This window comes from Doryrhamphus excisus, linkage group LG2 (genome assembly GCF_037039965.1).
Source record: "Doryrhamphus excisus strain RoL-2023G ecotype Guam linkage group LG2, RoL_Dexc_Guam_v1.1, whole genome shotgun sequence".
Taxonomy (NCBI): Eukaryota; Metazoa; Chordata; class Actinopteri; order Syngnathiformes; family Syngnathidae; genus Doryrhamphus; species Doryrhamphus excisus.
Genome location: NC_136358.1, coordinates 1,334,313 through 1,349,703, shown reverse-complemented (window position 1 = coordinate 1,349,703; position 15,391 = coordinate 1,334,313). Strand labels below are relative to the sequence as shown.

The window sequence follows — 15,391 nt, the reverse complement described above, 5'->3', positions numbered from 1 at the left end:
TGGATAAAAATACTTTTATTTATGAACAACAAACCTTCGTCTTTCATGAAAATGCAGTTTGTTAAGTCGCAGGCACTAGCGAGAGCAATCACACTTTCACCCTTCATGAGCCCAGCCAATCACTTTGCTGCTTCTGTCGGAATGGCAAACTATGGCTGGCACACGTGATGCGATTTGACGTGACGTAACGTGAGGTGATATGGTGTAGCGTGGCATGACAAGAGGTGACGTGAAGTGATATGACGTGCACGTGATGTGACGTAACGTAAGGTGATGAGAGGTGACGTGACGCCCTGAGTTCCTTTAAGGCAGCGACATGCTCATCAAAGAATACGCCAACATGAACATTTTTTCTACAAAGTCTTCTCCTACACTGCTGTCAAGGTCAACAGCCAAGGTCACCATTCTCGTTAAGTGCGTGACGTGTTTGCGGTGCGACGCCACGGTCCTCTCACGGCAGTGCGCCCCCACTTCCTGGTAGAGGTAGCCCCAGCACGTGCACAGAAGTGTCTCTAGGGTGCGTACATCTCGTCCCCAAAGCCGTTGGCCGTCTCAGGACTCAAACTCGCTGTCGCTGCTGACGGAGATCTCGGGCGTGGAGGCGCCGGCCCCCCTGTGCTCGGTCCCCGTGCTGCAGTCACTGGCCTCTGGGCTGCCCAAGTGGCGAGGGGAGGGTGGCAATAAGTTGGGGCGGCACTCCTGAAGCGAGGCATCAGGTGAACCCCCAGACGGGTGCAGGGTGGGGTCCTGCTGCAATCTGGATGGAGCACAAAGACACCGTCCACGTCGTGACACAAACCATTACTGGATGCTTGCTTTGACTCACCTGTTTTTGGCAGATGCAGCGCGGTCTCGTTGACGCCGGTTCTTGAACCAGTTGCCGACCTGAGTGGGTGTGAGTCCCGTGGCCTGGGCCAGATGTCTCTTCCTGGACGGGTTAGGATAAGGATCTTGGAGGTACCACTCTCTCAACAAGCTGCGGGTCCTCTCCTGGAGGCACGAAGACACAGCACATATCTGATATCATCCCATAATTCTTATATCATAATCGTCTTAGACTAATATTGTTGGAAGATTTACTCCCAAGTCAGAGTCGATCCACTAAATTGGATCATGTTTATCAGCTTAAAGCAATGCCTCATCCTGCCACAAGACGGCGTTGACGATCATACAAGTGAGGACTGCTGTCAAAAATAAAAGTTTTTTTATGTATCTGCAAAATACTACTAAGTCTTCAAACTTGAACGCGTCACCGATGTTACCTTAAAGCAGTGAGTCTTTTGCTCGCCGTCCCAGATAGTTCGGGGCAAAGGGAACTTCTTGCGGATCCGGTACTTCTCCACCGGGCCGAGGGGTCGGCCCCTGAGCCTCTCCGCCTCCCTGTAGTGTGCATCCAGCCACAGGTCCTGCAGCTTTGCGTGGGACTCCCGTGTGAAGCGATGACTCTGCAAGATCTGGTAAAGAGCTTCGAAGTTCCCCCCGTGGAAGGCCACCAGGGCTCGGGCGCGCATCACGGATTCATGCCGGTTCAGCGCCTCCACGGCGGAACCCGGCACCGCAGCGGGAAGGGACCAGAGGAACCGACCAAGGCGCTCCATGTCGCCAGTCTCCTCAAGGTTCTCGCACACCCGGGCCACCTGGTCCGGTGTAAACATAGGTAATGGGAACATGAGTCCAGGTGCGCGTCAAAAAGGTGCCACCTCACCCGGGTTTTTCTACGATGTGACAGCAGGTCCTGGTGGCCACGGTGAAGAAAGCGGACCAGGAGTCGGGCGGTATTTATAGCGGGACACAATTAGCATCTCAGGGGATGTTTGGAGAAGGATTATTGGGCTCGACCATTAACCTCTTAGCGGGGGGTGCTGTGGACAGAGGTGACTGGCTCATCAGCTTGTTTGGGTCATTAGCCTGAGGGTGGGGTGGGGTGTGGTGTGGTGGGGGGGTGCGGGGGGAAGGGGGGGGGCGGTGTGGGTACACGAAGACGACGTCACCATGTCGGCCTTCACAGCTTTCATGATCATACGTCACCTGTTACACGTCGATACACGCGGGAGGTCGCCGTCAGGTGAAGGGGGATGATCCGCAAAGAGGATTGACATCACTGGAACATCTGCACGTTACTCTTTACGCGCCACTGCGCCTGCGTGCGTGTGTGTAGGCGGAAGCCCACCTGGCATAATTAATTTGTGGCTTAAAGTCAAGCCTTCTGCCTTAAACTGACCTGTTGATTGTGTGTATGTGTGTGTGTGTGTGTGTGTGTGTGTGATGGGGGTCTTAGCATGCTGTATAAATCCACAGTGAACACAATTAACAAGCCACTGGGAGGAGAAGTAATTAGTATTATCTGCTTAACACTGTGGCAGGGAAAATGGCTTCCACATACACACACACACATAAAGAGTAATTCCCTTCAGGCAAATGTGTAAGAGCTAATTACAAGCTCATTTGCAACTCAATAGCAGTATCCTCTCAGACAGCCCCCCTAACCCCCCCCATAAGACACTGAGCGTTAGTTTAACGCCTCACCCCACACGTACATGAAGACGCCACACACACAACCCCGCCCCACCACCATGTTGTCAGTCAACACATATCGGCGACTGACTACTTCACCTCGAACGCAGGTAATGTTTTCATGTGTCGGTCATGTGACAGCAGCCATGTTGGATATAGTAGAAGGAGACATGACATGACACCGCAGACGCTATCATGCGTTCTGTTGGAGGGATCAGCTTACCCAAAGCTCACCTTTTAAAAAATAGCAGCGGATTATAGCTCTTCTGTTTGCTGACACGGCTTCCACCGACCGGTGGAGGCCCCGTCACTCGCCAGCGTTAGCGAACGTGACGTAAGTCAGCGTGGCTTGGTTGTCGTGGTAACGGGCATGGTAACGGCAATTGGTGTCTGCGGTATGAAAAACATCCATTCATGTTGTATACCGATTATTCTTGTTAGGGTCGCAAGGGTACGCTGGAGCCTATCCCAGCTGATAGATGTGGGGTACACTCACATTCATACAGCACCTATGGACCGTTTGGAGTCATGCATGTTTTTGGAAGAACATGCAAACTCCACACAAGGATGCTCAAATAGAGATTCGAACACAGATCTTCCTGACATGCTAACCACTCGGTCACCGTGCGGCCAGCAAAAACATTCATTCATTCATTTTCTGCTGCTTTTCCTCACGAGGGTCGGGGGTGCTGGAGCCTATCCCAGCTGTCTTGGGGCGAGAGGCAGGGTACACCGCATAGACAAACAACCATAGACAAACAACCATTCACACTCACATTCATACCTATGGACAATTTGGAGTGGCCAATTAAACTAGCATGTTTTTGGAATTTGGGAGGAAATCGGAGTACCCGGAGAAAACCCACGCATGCACGAGGAGAACATGCAAACTCCCCACAGAGATGGCCGTGGGTGGAATTGAGCCCTGGTGTCTTAGCTGTGAGGTCTGCGTGCTAACCCATTGTCCGCCGTGCCGTCCCCAGCAAAAACATTAATTCATTCATTTTCTTCCGCTTTTCCTCACGAGGGTCGCGGGGGGTGCTGGAGCCTATCCCAGCTGTCTTCGGCCCGAGAGGCGGGGTACACCCTGGACTGGTGGCCAGCCAATCACAGGGCACATATAGACAAACAACCATTCACACTCACATTCATACCTATGGACAATTTGGAGTGGCTAATTAACCTAGCATGTTTTTGGAATGTGGGAGGAAACCGGAGTACCCGGAGAAAACCCACGCATGCACGGGTATAACATGCAAACTCCACACAGAGATGGCCGAGGGTGGAATTGTACCCTGGTGTCCTAGCTGTGAGGTCCACGCGCTAACCACTCGACCACCGTGCCATCCCCAGCAAAAACAATGCATTGATATTTTGCATTAATTTGCAATATTTTGCAGCTTTTTGGCTGCATGTTGAGAATGTTGTGAAAAATCTAACAGTGACTTCCTTCTTCTGGACCATGAAGAAGTGCAGCAAGAAGCCATGAAATGTGTGTCCATGTAACAGGTGTTAGTGGAGTTGTTTAGGAATGGCCCAGGATTAAAGGTGGGACTTATTCTTACCTAAGAGCATAATGCTCATTAATTCCTGCTTTGGTGTCTTAGCTCCCCCTGATCCTCTGTGGACGGGCCGAGCTGGGTCGGGCCTGTGCTGCAGACGCCTCGGTGGCCTCGACGGGAAGAGCGCTCAGCTGTCAAGCGGGATTGTTTGTCTATCTGAGCGGGAAGGCTGCGTAAGACTGACAGGTGCCGAGCAGGGCCTTAGTAGCATCCTGTCCAACAATCCTCCCAAGAGATTTGAGGATTCTCTGACAAAAAATGGTGGTCGGGAAGGCCCGGGGGCGGGGTTGCACATGACCCGTTTAGTGCTCTCAAGGGGAAATCCTCACATCAAGAAGTGGACGTTTGACAAAAGTATAAAGAAGCAAAAATGTACAACCGCCGCACCACTCATTCAACACAAAGTATCACCAATAATAACCGATGGGGGTGGTACTACAGTGCTGCACTTCCACACTCTTTTGAGTGCGTAAGTGCGTTCACATTGAGAAGTACAGTAATGTACTGTAGTAAAAAAAAACACACACTCGAGAACTAAGTACACAATCTACACCATCTTTTTCTATGCCGCTTATTCTCATTAGAGCCGCAGGGTTATGCTGGAGCCTATCCTAGCTGACTCCAGGCGAGAGGTGGGGTACACCCAGGACTGGTCACCAGCCAATCAGGGCCCATATAAACAAACAAACAATCATCTGGAGTCGCCATTGAACCTAATATGCACGTTTTTGGAATTTGAGAGGAAATGGGAGTACCCGGAGAAAACCCATTCACGGGATGCAAATGGAACGCAGAGGTGCCCCAGCGGCGATTCGAACACAGGTCTTTCCGATTTCCTGACTGTGTAGCCAACATGCTAAGATGCAGCCCCACTATGTACACATTATACTTATTGAAGTATAGGCTACTCCCATCAGAGCACTTCAATTCTTACCAGAGTTATTGATCGCAATAACTACCCTCTTCTTCTTCTCTTCGCTACGTTTCACTGCTATGGGTCACATGTCTCAGCCGCCATGACTTGGACGTAACTAAGTTTGGACGCAAAGCCTCTGCTTTGGTTAAAGGCCAACCATGACAGTACACACCATAAAGTTGTCACACCGACTCAGCAAATACACATGTTTAGAATAAATAGATGACATCAAATATGAACAACAATGTACAGCGTAAACAGTAATTTGTACAAATAATTTAAATAATTCAGAATAAATAATTTAAGTTTTGCATGTGCATGTGGGCAAGTAGAGGGGCTTATTTGGCATTGAGCAGTGTGACGGCCAGGGGGAAGTAGCTGTCTCTAAACCTGGTTGTTCTACAGCGGATGCTGCAGAGCCTTCCCCCCGACGCCAGAAACTTTGGTCCCGACTTCAGTGTGCGTACCAGGCCTCCAGAGAGAGAGTGAATATTCGCTTTTTCAAAGGAAGACATGACGGCCAGTGTTGGCACACCGCCACTTAGTGTTGTGCAAACATCATTGTATCATAGCTGCGTGTGTCTTAGTGCATCGATCCGTGTGTGTGTGTGTCTAAGAACATATGCTTTATACTGGTGTGTACCAGTGTGTGTGTGTGTGTGTTTTAATGTTGCCAGCAGCACAGCATGAAGCATGACATGCATGTCTGCAAGACCGCTCGCTACGAGGCCTCCTCACCTGTGTGTGTGTGTGTGTGTGTGTGTGTGTGTGTGTGTGTGTTGCTGAGCTGTCGTGACAGCAGGGGTGGTAGGCTAAGAGGTGTTAGTGTGGTGAGAAGGATTAGGACTCCTTTTCTCTCCCCCGGGCCAGAGTCACGTCTCATTACTGCTGTCCTCCAGCCTGGCCCGTCTGGGATAGGTGTACATGTTTAAAATGCGGCCAGCCTGTCGAAGCTTTGAAAGGTGAGAAGCTCGTTGATGGCGGCTAAGCCCCTTACTTGTTTTAAGTCGACACTCGGACTAGCGTGTTGGAGAGCTTGTTGTGTTGTGGTTTGGTACACATACGGTTCAAACAAGACAACATGTCAAAATAAAACACAGACAGGAAGAAGCACTAAAAACAACATGGTGTCACAACATGGAGATGTTGGACCTGTGTGACTCCTTCATCTCTGACCCACAAGAAGCCTCCGTGTTCATGCCTCCCCCCCCCACCCGCCCGGAGATGCTCTCTCGGGTCAAGTTGGCGGGAGGTAGCCTCCTGCTGGGCTGCACAGGAGAGGACGGGCCTAATTGCTTTTGGCGTAAAGCTCTGTGACCCAGATAAGCCTGTGGAGATAAAGCCCAATTTGATCCAGCAAACCTGTTCTGAGCTACACCCGCCGCCTTCTGCCACTTTATCAACAACAACGGCAACGTGTCGCACGCTCTCACGCTAAAAGCTCGCCGGCAAGGCGTTACACTTGCGAACAATCCCCATTTTAACTGAAAAGCAAAAGTTCCACCATACGAAGATAAAGCGGGTGAAAATATTAGTGGAATTCCACTTTGAAAAAAAAAACGCTTTTCCCACCAGGGTTGGAGGCGGCCCCAGGTTTTAAAAGCAAAATGCTCAACTAAATGGACGCGTTTGACTGACAGATTATCTCTTCAAGTCTGCACGCTTTAATTTTAAAGAGCAGCTTTTCATTGGATGTCGGCCTGACACCCCCTCGGTAATCATCATTGCCGGGGTGTCTGTAAAAGCCCATCTAAGCCGTGTTACACCACGGGCTAATGTGTCAAGTGGGCGGAGACAGCGACTTGTCAGCCCCCTGTCAATTCTGGTCGTTAACCCCTCACTGGCTCGACAGTTTTTTTTACGCCACCCCCTTTTTTAGTTATACTGTATGTCATCGGAAAGCTTCGTTTAATAAACACTAAGCCAGTCGCAAAACATAAACATGAATGCAACCGATTTTGGAAACCTCACAGTATTCCAAAAATGGTCCTGTTAAGGTTGTTAACCTTTAACCTTTAGGTGACCAATGGAACACCTGATCCTACCTAACAAAAACCTGTGTCAAATATGGCATTTTTATAGTATCATTGTCAAATTTGACAGATTTAAGCAATGGTCCAACTGAATATGGCTCAGTTCATAAACAATATTTATCTAATAACACAACAAAAACCTAAAACTCGTAACTTTTAACTTGTTGAACAACTAATCAGACAACGAAAATGTCCTCTTCATTCCCCGATGAGAGTACAAGCTACATTTGCTCATTTTTCGAACATCGAACATCAGGTATAAAATGTTATTCTGAAGCATACTATATTAATATGAACTATTAATTTTGGCCAATGTTTGCAGATGTACAAGTTGCAGCAGCCCTTGCGTGACTACTTTGTTGGTTAGTCTACTCCTCTACTACACAAATAAACACCCTGAGACATTAATCAACTGGAACAAATCACTTTCTTCTAACAAAAAAATGGTCACAAAAACACTACAATGGAATTCTCACGACAAGGTAAAGCATGTGATAAAAATAGTACTCAAATATAAAAACAATATTGATGTATTCATAAAAAATAAATTGTAATGTATATACTGTATTAATATATATTAAAATATAGAAGACTCAGGTTATAACAGGGGTGGGCAAACTTTTTGACTCGCGGGCCGCATTGATATGACAAAATTTACGGGGGGGGGGGCAGACTATATATTTTACACGTAACAGTCCACCTGGTATTATTGTATCTGTAAAATTGTCATGCAATCTGCTATTATTATTTATTATTTTATATTTATATTTAAATATTTTAAAAATAATAAAATATTATAATAATTACAATAAAATTAAAATAATAATTATTATTATGTAAAATATGCAAATATAACAATAATATTATATATAATTAATATAATAATTAGCATTAATATAATAATTATAATAATTATAATAGTTCTAATAATAATTATAATAATCTAATAATCTAATAATAATCTAATAATAATAATTATGTGCTTGTGTCCCTTTTTTCAGGAGCACTTTGTAAACAACAGACCATAAACGAAATTGATAAAACCATCAAAAGGTTGGCTCAGGCCATGATGCCAGGTTGTATGTTGAGTTTAAAGGAAATACTTTGGAAAGATTCAAACACTTGGCGGGCCGGATGTGGCCCCCGGGCCGTAGTTTGCCCACCCCTGGGTTATAATATAATAGTGTTAGGTTATGCATTTTCTGCCTCCCTGCCTCTATTGTGTTATTTATTGTATTGTTTTTGCTCGTGATAATCTTTTTGAACTCCTCATAACGCTCCTAATGACTTGATCCTCTTGTGTAAATACAAAAGGATCACGTTTGGCTCCATTTTTGCATACAAGTCGAAAAAATATGACGTCAAACGAATGCACACTGTGCACACAACTGAGAGCCGGCTTTGTGCAGTACCTTTGTTTGGGGAATTTAGATTTTATGAGAATAAAGCCCAGGTATGTTGAGCCACTTGCACGTATGCAAGCTTTATAGATGAGGCCCCAGCCCAGGACCTCCAAGATGGGCATGTGGAGACCAGCCACATGCCTTATGCATAACCAAAGAATTTCTTCTTAGGAAAGCTCATCTGCATGCTCGTCGTCCTCTTAGTGGTCTGGATCTTACTGCAATTTGTCGTAGTAAAACGACTTGAGTGGGCAAATGCGCACATTCTATAGCATCTGGCTCTTTGGCAAGTTCCTTTTATGGATGAATCACTGAGATTTTTATAGCATGCATGGCATCATGTACTGTAGGTGAGCGGTTTGCTGATGTAAACATTAAATATCGAGTGGTAGTGGGATTATGGTATGGGCAGACGCATGTTATGGACAACTATAGAGTTGAACCCCAAACCTCAAAGCTTATGTCAGACGTCCTGAAACACACTGTTTCGATATTGTGCAAATGTACTGTGACTGATTACGTCGGAAGCGTCATACGTCACAGGGCGTATGACGTCACTCTTTCACCTGATGTCCCCAATGTTGCTTTCACTGAAGGACGAAATCTTCAAATCTGTTCTGAAACCCTCAAAGCTTCATGAAGATCACCCGCCCATCTCTATGAACCATGAACACAGATGCTAAGGCCCATTGTTCTGCCATTCATCCACGACCATCACCTCCTGGTGCAGCACAATAATCCACAGCTTGCAAGGATCTGTAGAGCATTCCTGGGAGCTAAAAACATCTCAGTCATTTCATGACCAGCATATATACTCCTGGACATGTCATCCACGGAGGTTGTTTGGGATGCTCTGGGTTGGCGCATACAACAGCGTGTTCCATTTCCTGCAATATTCAGCACATTGAAGAGTGGACCAACATTCCACAGGCCAGAATCCACAACCTGATGTGAAGCTTGATGTGAAGATGCATTGCACTGTGAGTCAAAAGGTGGTCACGTAGGATACTGACCAGTTTTCTGCCCTGGACTCCCCCCTGAATACATTTGTTAGTGAACAAATTCAAAAGGTTAAAGAAGGTCAAATTCAGTGGATCTGTAAAAGACGATTTTCAATACTGACATTTTTTTTTACTGAGTACCCCTAAGTTTTTGTCAACAAAACTTTGCGTTATATGTGACAAAACAAATGAGTTCAAATTTGTCCTCCTGCTTTATTAAGAACAGTACAAAGTCCAAATAAATAGAAATCAGTGCAATGTAATATAAATAACCAAATGACTTGACAATAAATACTGTGCAGAAATGACAACAATGGCTCAGGTGCTACATATGCTACACGTTAACGCTAACGAGGCAGGCTGACAAAGACAGTGAAGATCTCTAATTTAGTCATGCTAGCAGTGACGAGAAATGCATTTAGTCCAGTGTCAGTGATTTGAGTCTCTGCTAAGGGGGCGGGGCCAACGTTGTAGCACATCACATGGGCGGTCAGCGGCGCCTCAAGTCAACCTCAAGGCGCCTGCTGCCATCTGGTGGCCGTTGGGGTCACTGCCTGAAATGTGGTCCGGGGAAGTGGATCTTTTCAGCATCTCCTGCTCGAAGATGGATATTTGCTCTTCAGAGCTTCTTTGAAGCTGCGAAAGAGAAGCCGGTTACGTTTGTTTTCCTCCTCCTTCCTGGCGTGGAACTCGCCTTGGATCTTGAAGCCGCGGTGGACCAGGAAGGCCGAGTTCAGCACGGAGAAGCGGTAGCCGGCCACGTGGAGCTCACAGGCCTGCCAAAGACCAACCATTAGTGTCTGCGGAGATTCAAAGTGGACACAAGAAGCCAAAATATGGAGGAACCAACCTGGCTGATTCGGTTGAAGCCATACTGTTTGAAGTTCTCGTCGTACAGCGGAACGCCGCGCAAGCCGATGTAGAACGGCTCCCAAGGATCGGTCCAGGTGAGCGTGTAGGCCACCTCCAGGGCATCGCCACCTCGCACGTGGCCGTTGATCCACCGCGAGTAGTTGGTGGGGGCTTGGCAGCGAGGGCACAGCTCTTCATAAAACGGCCGCACCTCGCCCACCTGGTAGAGCTGCACCAGCTCGGCCTTGGTGGCGGGCATCTTCCTGGCGTGGCGGATCTCAAAGGCGGGCAAGACGAAAACCTGATCGGGTGCGGGCTCGTGTCTCAAGACCATGGCCAGGAAGTCCCGGTGCAGGTCAGCACTGGGCATCATGTCCATGTCCATCACCAGGATGTACGAGGACTCCGCAGCCCCCCGGGCCACATTCCGAAGAAGATTGTTAGGGTAGGAAATGTTTCCACTGATGGCATAGTTCTTAAATTTATCCCTGTAGGAATCCAGCCTGGAGAAGACTGCAGCGCAGTCATCCAGGCCCGCAAAGTGCTGGTGGTCCTGCTCGGGGAAGCTGGCCATCTCCCCTGAAAGGCAGACCAGGTGGAAGTCCACCAGGGCCTGGACATGAGGGCACAGCAAGCTGAGCGCGTACACCAACGCTGTGGCAAACTTGACATCCTGGCCGTGAGCAAATATGGCCACCGAGAGTGGGTTCTGCCACCTCTCCACAAGAGCTTCAATGTGGTGAAGGTTGTTGATGGTGGTATGGGTAGCCAAAGTCAGGACGTTGGCGGTCGGATTCTGATCGCTTTTAATAAGGTTCTTGTACACTCGGTACTGCCCACTGTTGTCAAAGATGCCTCCGGTAGAGAGAGAATACCTCAGACGCTCCTTGCGTGAGTTCCTCTCGGGGTGTTCGATGTTCCTTGGACCAGAAGCTCCAAAGAGCTCCGAGTAGCGGTACCGCTGCTGTTTGCCGTGAAACTTTGACAAGAAGGACAAGTAAAGGAGCTGCAAAAGCGCCACCAACAGGAGAGCACTCAGCACCACTCTGAAAGCAGAACATTTCTTGGACAGATGCATTCCACAAGAACCTAGCCCAAACTGAGAGGGTGGCCTGGTATTTGGGATCCTTGCTTGGTTTCAGGGCGAGCTAACGTAGCCTACATTGCTAAACGGATGCTAGCGGCCTAGCCTAGCGTAGCTATCTCGTCTGACAGTAAAGATGTTCATCTGGCGCGCCAAGAGATTAATTCAGCAAAGAATTCTTAATAAAGGTGCTGATCCCCGCGTCATTTGATATGTAAAAACACTAAATCATTAGCTAACTAAACTGTCACCATGCATTCGACGCCTTTGTCTCGTCTTCACTGAGCTACTTACCGTACAAGTGTTGTGGCGTTCGCGAACAAAGTGGTTCTTTTGAACGGCTCGTTAACATGGACGATGGGAACCGAGTTGCACCTGGCAAATTTCTTTTTTTTATTCTTTTCCCAGTTACACGGGGAAGGGGCGCAGTCCAACTGCGGGGTGCTTTTTAAATAATGCAAAAGGAATCGTCACTGGCTTCTTAAAACTTAAATCTAAAACTGAGCCAGCTTTGAACGGCTCTTTGAAAGGAACGGCTCAACAACCACCATTAATACCGTAATGCCTACACTCCAAGCGCAATGCACTTTTTAGCCGGCTGCTGTGACGTTAATTGCGGCCAATAAGTGTTGTCCTATCATTGGTGACTACTAACTATTTTGAGTGTTGTATTAACGGTCACATAATAAAGACAACTTTTATTGCATTTCCCCAATGAAACATAACACATTTTGTGTTTCATGAGAACATTTAATCTTCCAGGTTGTAATAACAAAACAGCTTTCTGATACTTTTATGGCTGTAAACCATATTGAAGCACTATGAAATCAGTTTTCTTACTTTCAACTCAACAGTCCGTAATCTGACATTTTGAAAATGCAACAATGCAAAGGCAAATTCCTTTTAAACTGCAACAGTTCTCAATATGTGAAATGCTAACATAGAAGCATACAGTCAAAAACTAGGAAACCAAAACACCCGCTCCGCTTTTCGGGGCACTTCCTTCGCTGTTGGTGGAGGACGTTGATTGGCCTTGTGCTTCTCCATCACCCTCGCCCACCAAGCGAATGTTGTAGCGTTCCCTGTACTCTGTCAGCTCACGCCCTTTGTCCTGCATCTTTGTGTTGATGGACTCAATTATTTTGGATATCTGTAGGGGGACAGAACAGAGTTTAGAGTTAGTCGACTTTTAACAGCAGAATAAATGAATTAAATGTAGTGGTTACTTGAGGTGTCCAATCAAGTTCAGATCAATTTTAAATGTACTGGCAGCTTAAAATGTTTAACCTGTTCTTTGTTTGTTTCCAGCGCCGGTAAAACTTCTTTCACGGTTCTCTCCACCAACACTCCACCAACGAGACGAAAGCATTTCCTGGATGGATCCACATCCTTCAGGGTGTCAATGACTAAGCTGGATATGAAAACACATAAAAACATTGGTTGAAAAAAAATGTAGTTTGGCGCTGAAGAGTAACAGCAGCTTTAATTCATGGGAGTGCATCATAATCACAAAATGTGTAAATGTCAGATCCAATATCCTTGTTACACAATAAAATAAAGTAGTGTAAAAACTCACCTGTGTTCATTAATGTCCATCTCTAACTCTGCCGCTTTGGAGGCCATGCTGCGCTGTTCCTGACGCATCCTTTGAAATGTTGCCACCACCTGCCAATGGCGACAGCACTCGTTGATTCACATTCACATTTTCATGTTGTTCAGACAGTTTGCACCGACGTTGTAGAATACGGCAAAATAAGCTTCACGCCAACCAGCTAAATTATGATGCAGTAGTTTGCGTAAAGTGCGTAACTTGTAGTGTTGTGTAGCGTCCACTGATAAATATAGCGTCCATGCTAAGTGAACGCAAAGAACGACTGTACACGTTAAAAGCCGACAATCGTCCGGTAAGGCACCAGAATCATCCACCACAGAGTATCTTTCTTTGATCTATATTTATCTATAGAAATGTTTAATTGTGACAGCACTAATTTTGGGCCAGACGACGGCGTTAAAATGCTAATGTTAGCATTAGCTAACCGAGGGTCTAACAGTGGATCCACGTTACACTAAGCACCAGAATCAGAACCAGTAAGTAGATACAAGATGTTTGGGCTGTACTTGGCGCTACCTGTTCAGCGGAGGGACCGGACTGTTTACCTCCGGCAGTGCTGCCGGATTTAGTACCCGTGTTGCTACTGTTGGCTGCCATTTTGAAAGGGTGTTGCTGGGAAGTGAAGGGCAGCCGGTGATATCGCCTGTATAGAAATACCACATTAAAAATGTGGTTACTTCCGTTTGCCTGAGCCAGCTATGTAAACAGACAAGAGAATGTCTCTTTCTTTTGACGACTAATGTTAATCGTTGACGCGAGAAAGGGCACAAACATAGCTGCTGATGGCTGTTAAACTTTAACATGGAGTGAAAAGGTTGACACTGGATTATTTAAACCAATGTTTTTCTCCATTTTGGGATCATATGCAAAAGTTAGTTCCTCGCTTCCTGCTTTGACTGCGAAGCTGCACTACAGGTAAACATGATTCCAGTTATTATTATGATGTTATGATCAAGTAACAGGCTTACAGAATTTGAAGGTGGTTGTCAAAGCCAAGTGTTATGTTCAAAGTTCAAGGACTGTTCTTATAGCATTGTCAGGACATGTCACTTTAATATCAGTATTATTGCTTTTAACGTGAATGTCATTAACTGAATGATGAATCTGTCCTTCTGTAGAATGTCCAGCAGTGGCTGGCCGGTCGCTGCGGTGTGTCAGATGAACGCTACTCCAGACAAGCAGGCCAACTTGTGTGCTGCCAAAGAGCTGCTGGAGGAGGCGGCACAGCGAGGTGCCAGCATGGCGTTCCTTCCTGAGGCGTTTGATTACATTGGTTGTAGTCCTGAGGAGACCTTGGCGCTGTCGGAGAGCCTAGAGGGGAACACAATGATGCAATATTCTCAGATGGCCAGGTACACGCTTAGATGTCTGTAAAAAATTGTATATTCCCATTATGCTCTTGATTCATTCCAGGAAGTTGGGCATCTGGCTGTCTCTGGGTGGCTTCCATGAGCGAGGTCCAGCCTGGGAGACTGAGAAGCGGATTTACATCAGCCATGTGGTCATGAACAACAAAGGTAAGTGACGCTATGGTCGCTCCATCACACGTCTCCGCTTGACATTTTCCTTCTCACAGGTCAGATTGTGTCGATATACAGGAAGTCCCACATGTTTGATGTGGAACTTCCTGAAAAAGGCATCTCCATAAAAGAAAGTGCCTTCACCATCCCGGGACAGTCGCTCGTGTCTCCGTTCCAAACGCCTGTTGGCAAGGTGTCTTTTCCTGACTGGCATTCACGCGAGTGTGGGCTTTCCTTTTGGTAAATGTTGCCTTTTTTCCTTCAGGTTGGATTGGGAGTCTGCTATGATTTAAGATTCCCTGAGCTGTCACTGGCGCTGCAAAAGAACGGCGCTGAGATCCTGACATTCCCGTCAGCCTTCACTGAAGTCACAGGGGCTGCCCATTGGGAGGTAATAAGAACGTAATGTGTGCTCAGTGACATGCATCCCCCTCTAAGAACCTTTTATTGCCAGGTGCTGCTCCGCGCGAGAGCCATCGAGAATCAATGCTACGTCCTGGCGCCGGCACAGGTCGGCCAGCACCATGGCAAACGCTCGTCCTACGGCCACGCCCTGGCTGTGGACCCCTGGGGTGTTGTGATGGGTGACTGTGGAGGGGAGAAAGCAGGGATGCTGCTTGTGGAAGTGGACCTGGACAAGATGAGGAGCATCCGCACAAACATGCCGCTCCAAAAGCATCGCAGAGAGGAGAGTTTTTACACTAGATTATCTGATGAGCAATGACATCGTAAAACATCATGACAGATGTGTGTAAATCAGAAATTGGAATATAAGTTATACTATTTCTATGTGCTAGCTCAGCATATTTCTCATACTTATTATGGTGGAATAAATGAATGCATCACAAACATCAGGCTGACAAATAACTATTTTATTGCATGTATACAAATACA

At 46.8% G+C, this 15,391-nt stretch overlaps 4 protein-coding genes across 5 annotated transcripts; 1 reads left to right on the top strand and 3 right to left on the bottom strand.

Moving 5' to 3' along the window:
- Positions 1-3: 3 nt before the first annotated feature.
- On the bottom strand, positions 4-1,776 carry six7 (SIX homeobox 7). Its single transcript, XM_058067376.2, has 3 exons — positions 1,263-1,776; positions 827-990; positions 4-757 (listed from the first exon to the last, which is right to left on the bottom strand). The coding sequence occupies exons 1-3, from the start codon at positions 1,668-1,670 to the stop codon at positions 553-555; spliced, it is 777 nt and encodes a 258-aa protein (XP_057923359.2). The 5' UTR covers positions 1,671-1,776; the 3' UTR covers positions 4-552.
- A 7,846-nt stretch (positions 1,777-9,622) lies between these two features.
- Positions 9,623-11,700, bottom strand: b4gat1 (beta-1,4-glucuronyltransferase 1). Its single transcript, XM_058067403.2, has 2 exons — positions 10,280-11,700; positions 9,623-10,205 (listed from the first exon to the last, which is right to left on the bottom strand). Exons 1-2 carry the CDS (start codon positions 11,357-11,359, stop codon positions 10,014-10,016), a joined length of 1,272 nt encoding a protein of 423 aa, XP_057923386.2. The 5' UTR covers positions 11,360-11,700; the 3' UTR covers positions 9,623-10,013.
- Positions 11,701-12,094: 394 nt separating this feature from the next.
- Positions 12,095-13,653, bottom strand: pfdn2 (prefoldin subunit 2). Its single transcript, XM_058068384.2, has 4 exons — positions 13,494-13,653; positions 12,942-13,030; positions 12,653-12,776; positions 12,095-12,515 (listed from the first exon to the last, which is right to left on the bottom strand). The coding sequence occupies exons 1-4, from the start codon at positions 13,572-13,574 to the stop codon at positions 12,327-12,329; spliced, it is 483 nt and encodes a 160-aa protein (XP_057924367.1). The 5' UTR covers positions 13,575-13,653; the 3' UTR covers positions 12,095-12,326.
- Positions 13,604-15,333, top strand: nit1 (nitrilase 1). Of its 2 annotated transcripts, XM_078794757.1 has the most exons (7): positions 13,604-13,671; positions 13,702-13,892; positions 14,096-14,329; positions 14,391-14,494; positions 14,554-14,690; positions 14,763-14,888; positions 14,952-15,333. In XM_078794757.1, exons 2-7 carry the CDS (start codon positions 13,816-13,818, stop codon positions 15,219-15,221), a joined length of 948 nt encoding a protein of 315 aa, XP_078650883.1. In that variant the 5' UTR covers positions 13,604-13,671; positions 13,702-13,815; the 3' UTR covers positions 15,222-15,333. The 2 variants fall into 2 exon arrangements, with proteins under 2 accessions (XP_078650883.1, XP_057924365.2); XM_058068382.2 differs by having other exon boundaries at positions 13,644-13,892.
- The last annotated feature ends 58 nt before the right edge of the window (positions 15,334-15,391 follow it).

Bases quoted from the DNA above. Each gene is read 5' to 3' on its own strand.
- six7 (XM_058067376.2), bottom strand. From the start codon at position 1,670: ATGTTCCCATTACCTATGTTTACACCGGACCAGGTGGCCCGGGTGTGC. The intron at 991-1,262 runs GTAACATCGGTG...TCGTGCCTCCAG, and splicing joins AAAAGACTCACTGCTTTAAG to GAGAGGACCCGCAGCTTGTT. The intron at 758-826 runs GTGAGTCAAAGC...TGCTCCATCCAG, and splicing joins GCTGCATCTGCCAAAAACAG to ATTGCAGCAGGACCCCACCC.
- b4gat1 (XM_058067403.2), bottom strand. From the start codon at position 11,359: ATGCATCTGTCCAAGAAATGTTCTGCTTTCAGAGTGGTGCTGAGTGCT. The intron at 10,206-10,279 runs GTTGGTTCCTCC...GGTCTTTGGCAG, and splicing joins GCTTCAACCGAATCAGCCAG to GCCTGTGAGCTCCACGTGGC.
- pfdn2 (XM_058068384.2), bottom strand. From the start codon at position 13,574: ATGGCAGCCAACAGTAGCAACACGGGTACTAAATCCGGCAGCACTGCC. The intron at 13,031-13,493 runs GTAGCGCCAAGT...CGCCATTGGCAG, and splicing joins CCGGTCCCTCCGCTGAACAG to GTGGTGGCAACATTTCAAAG. The intron at 12,777-12,941 runs GTGAGTTTTTAC...TTTCATATCCAG, and splicing joins ATGGACATTAATGAACACAG to CTTAGTCATTGACACCCTGA.
- nit1 (XM_078794757.1), top strand. From the start codon at position 13,816: ATGTTTTTCTCCATTTTGGGATCATATGCAAAAGTTAGTTCCTCGCTT. The intron at 13,893-14,095 runs GTAAACATGATT...GTCCTTCTGTAG, and splicing joins ACTGCGAAGCTGCACTACAG to AATGTCCAGCAGTGGCTGGC. The intron at 14,330-14,390 runs GTACACGCTTAG...GATTCATTCCAG, and splicing joins CAATATTCTCAGATGGCCAG to GAAGTTGGGCATCTGGCTGT.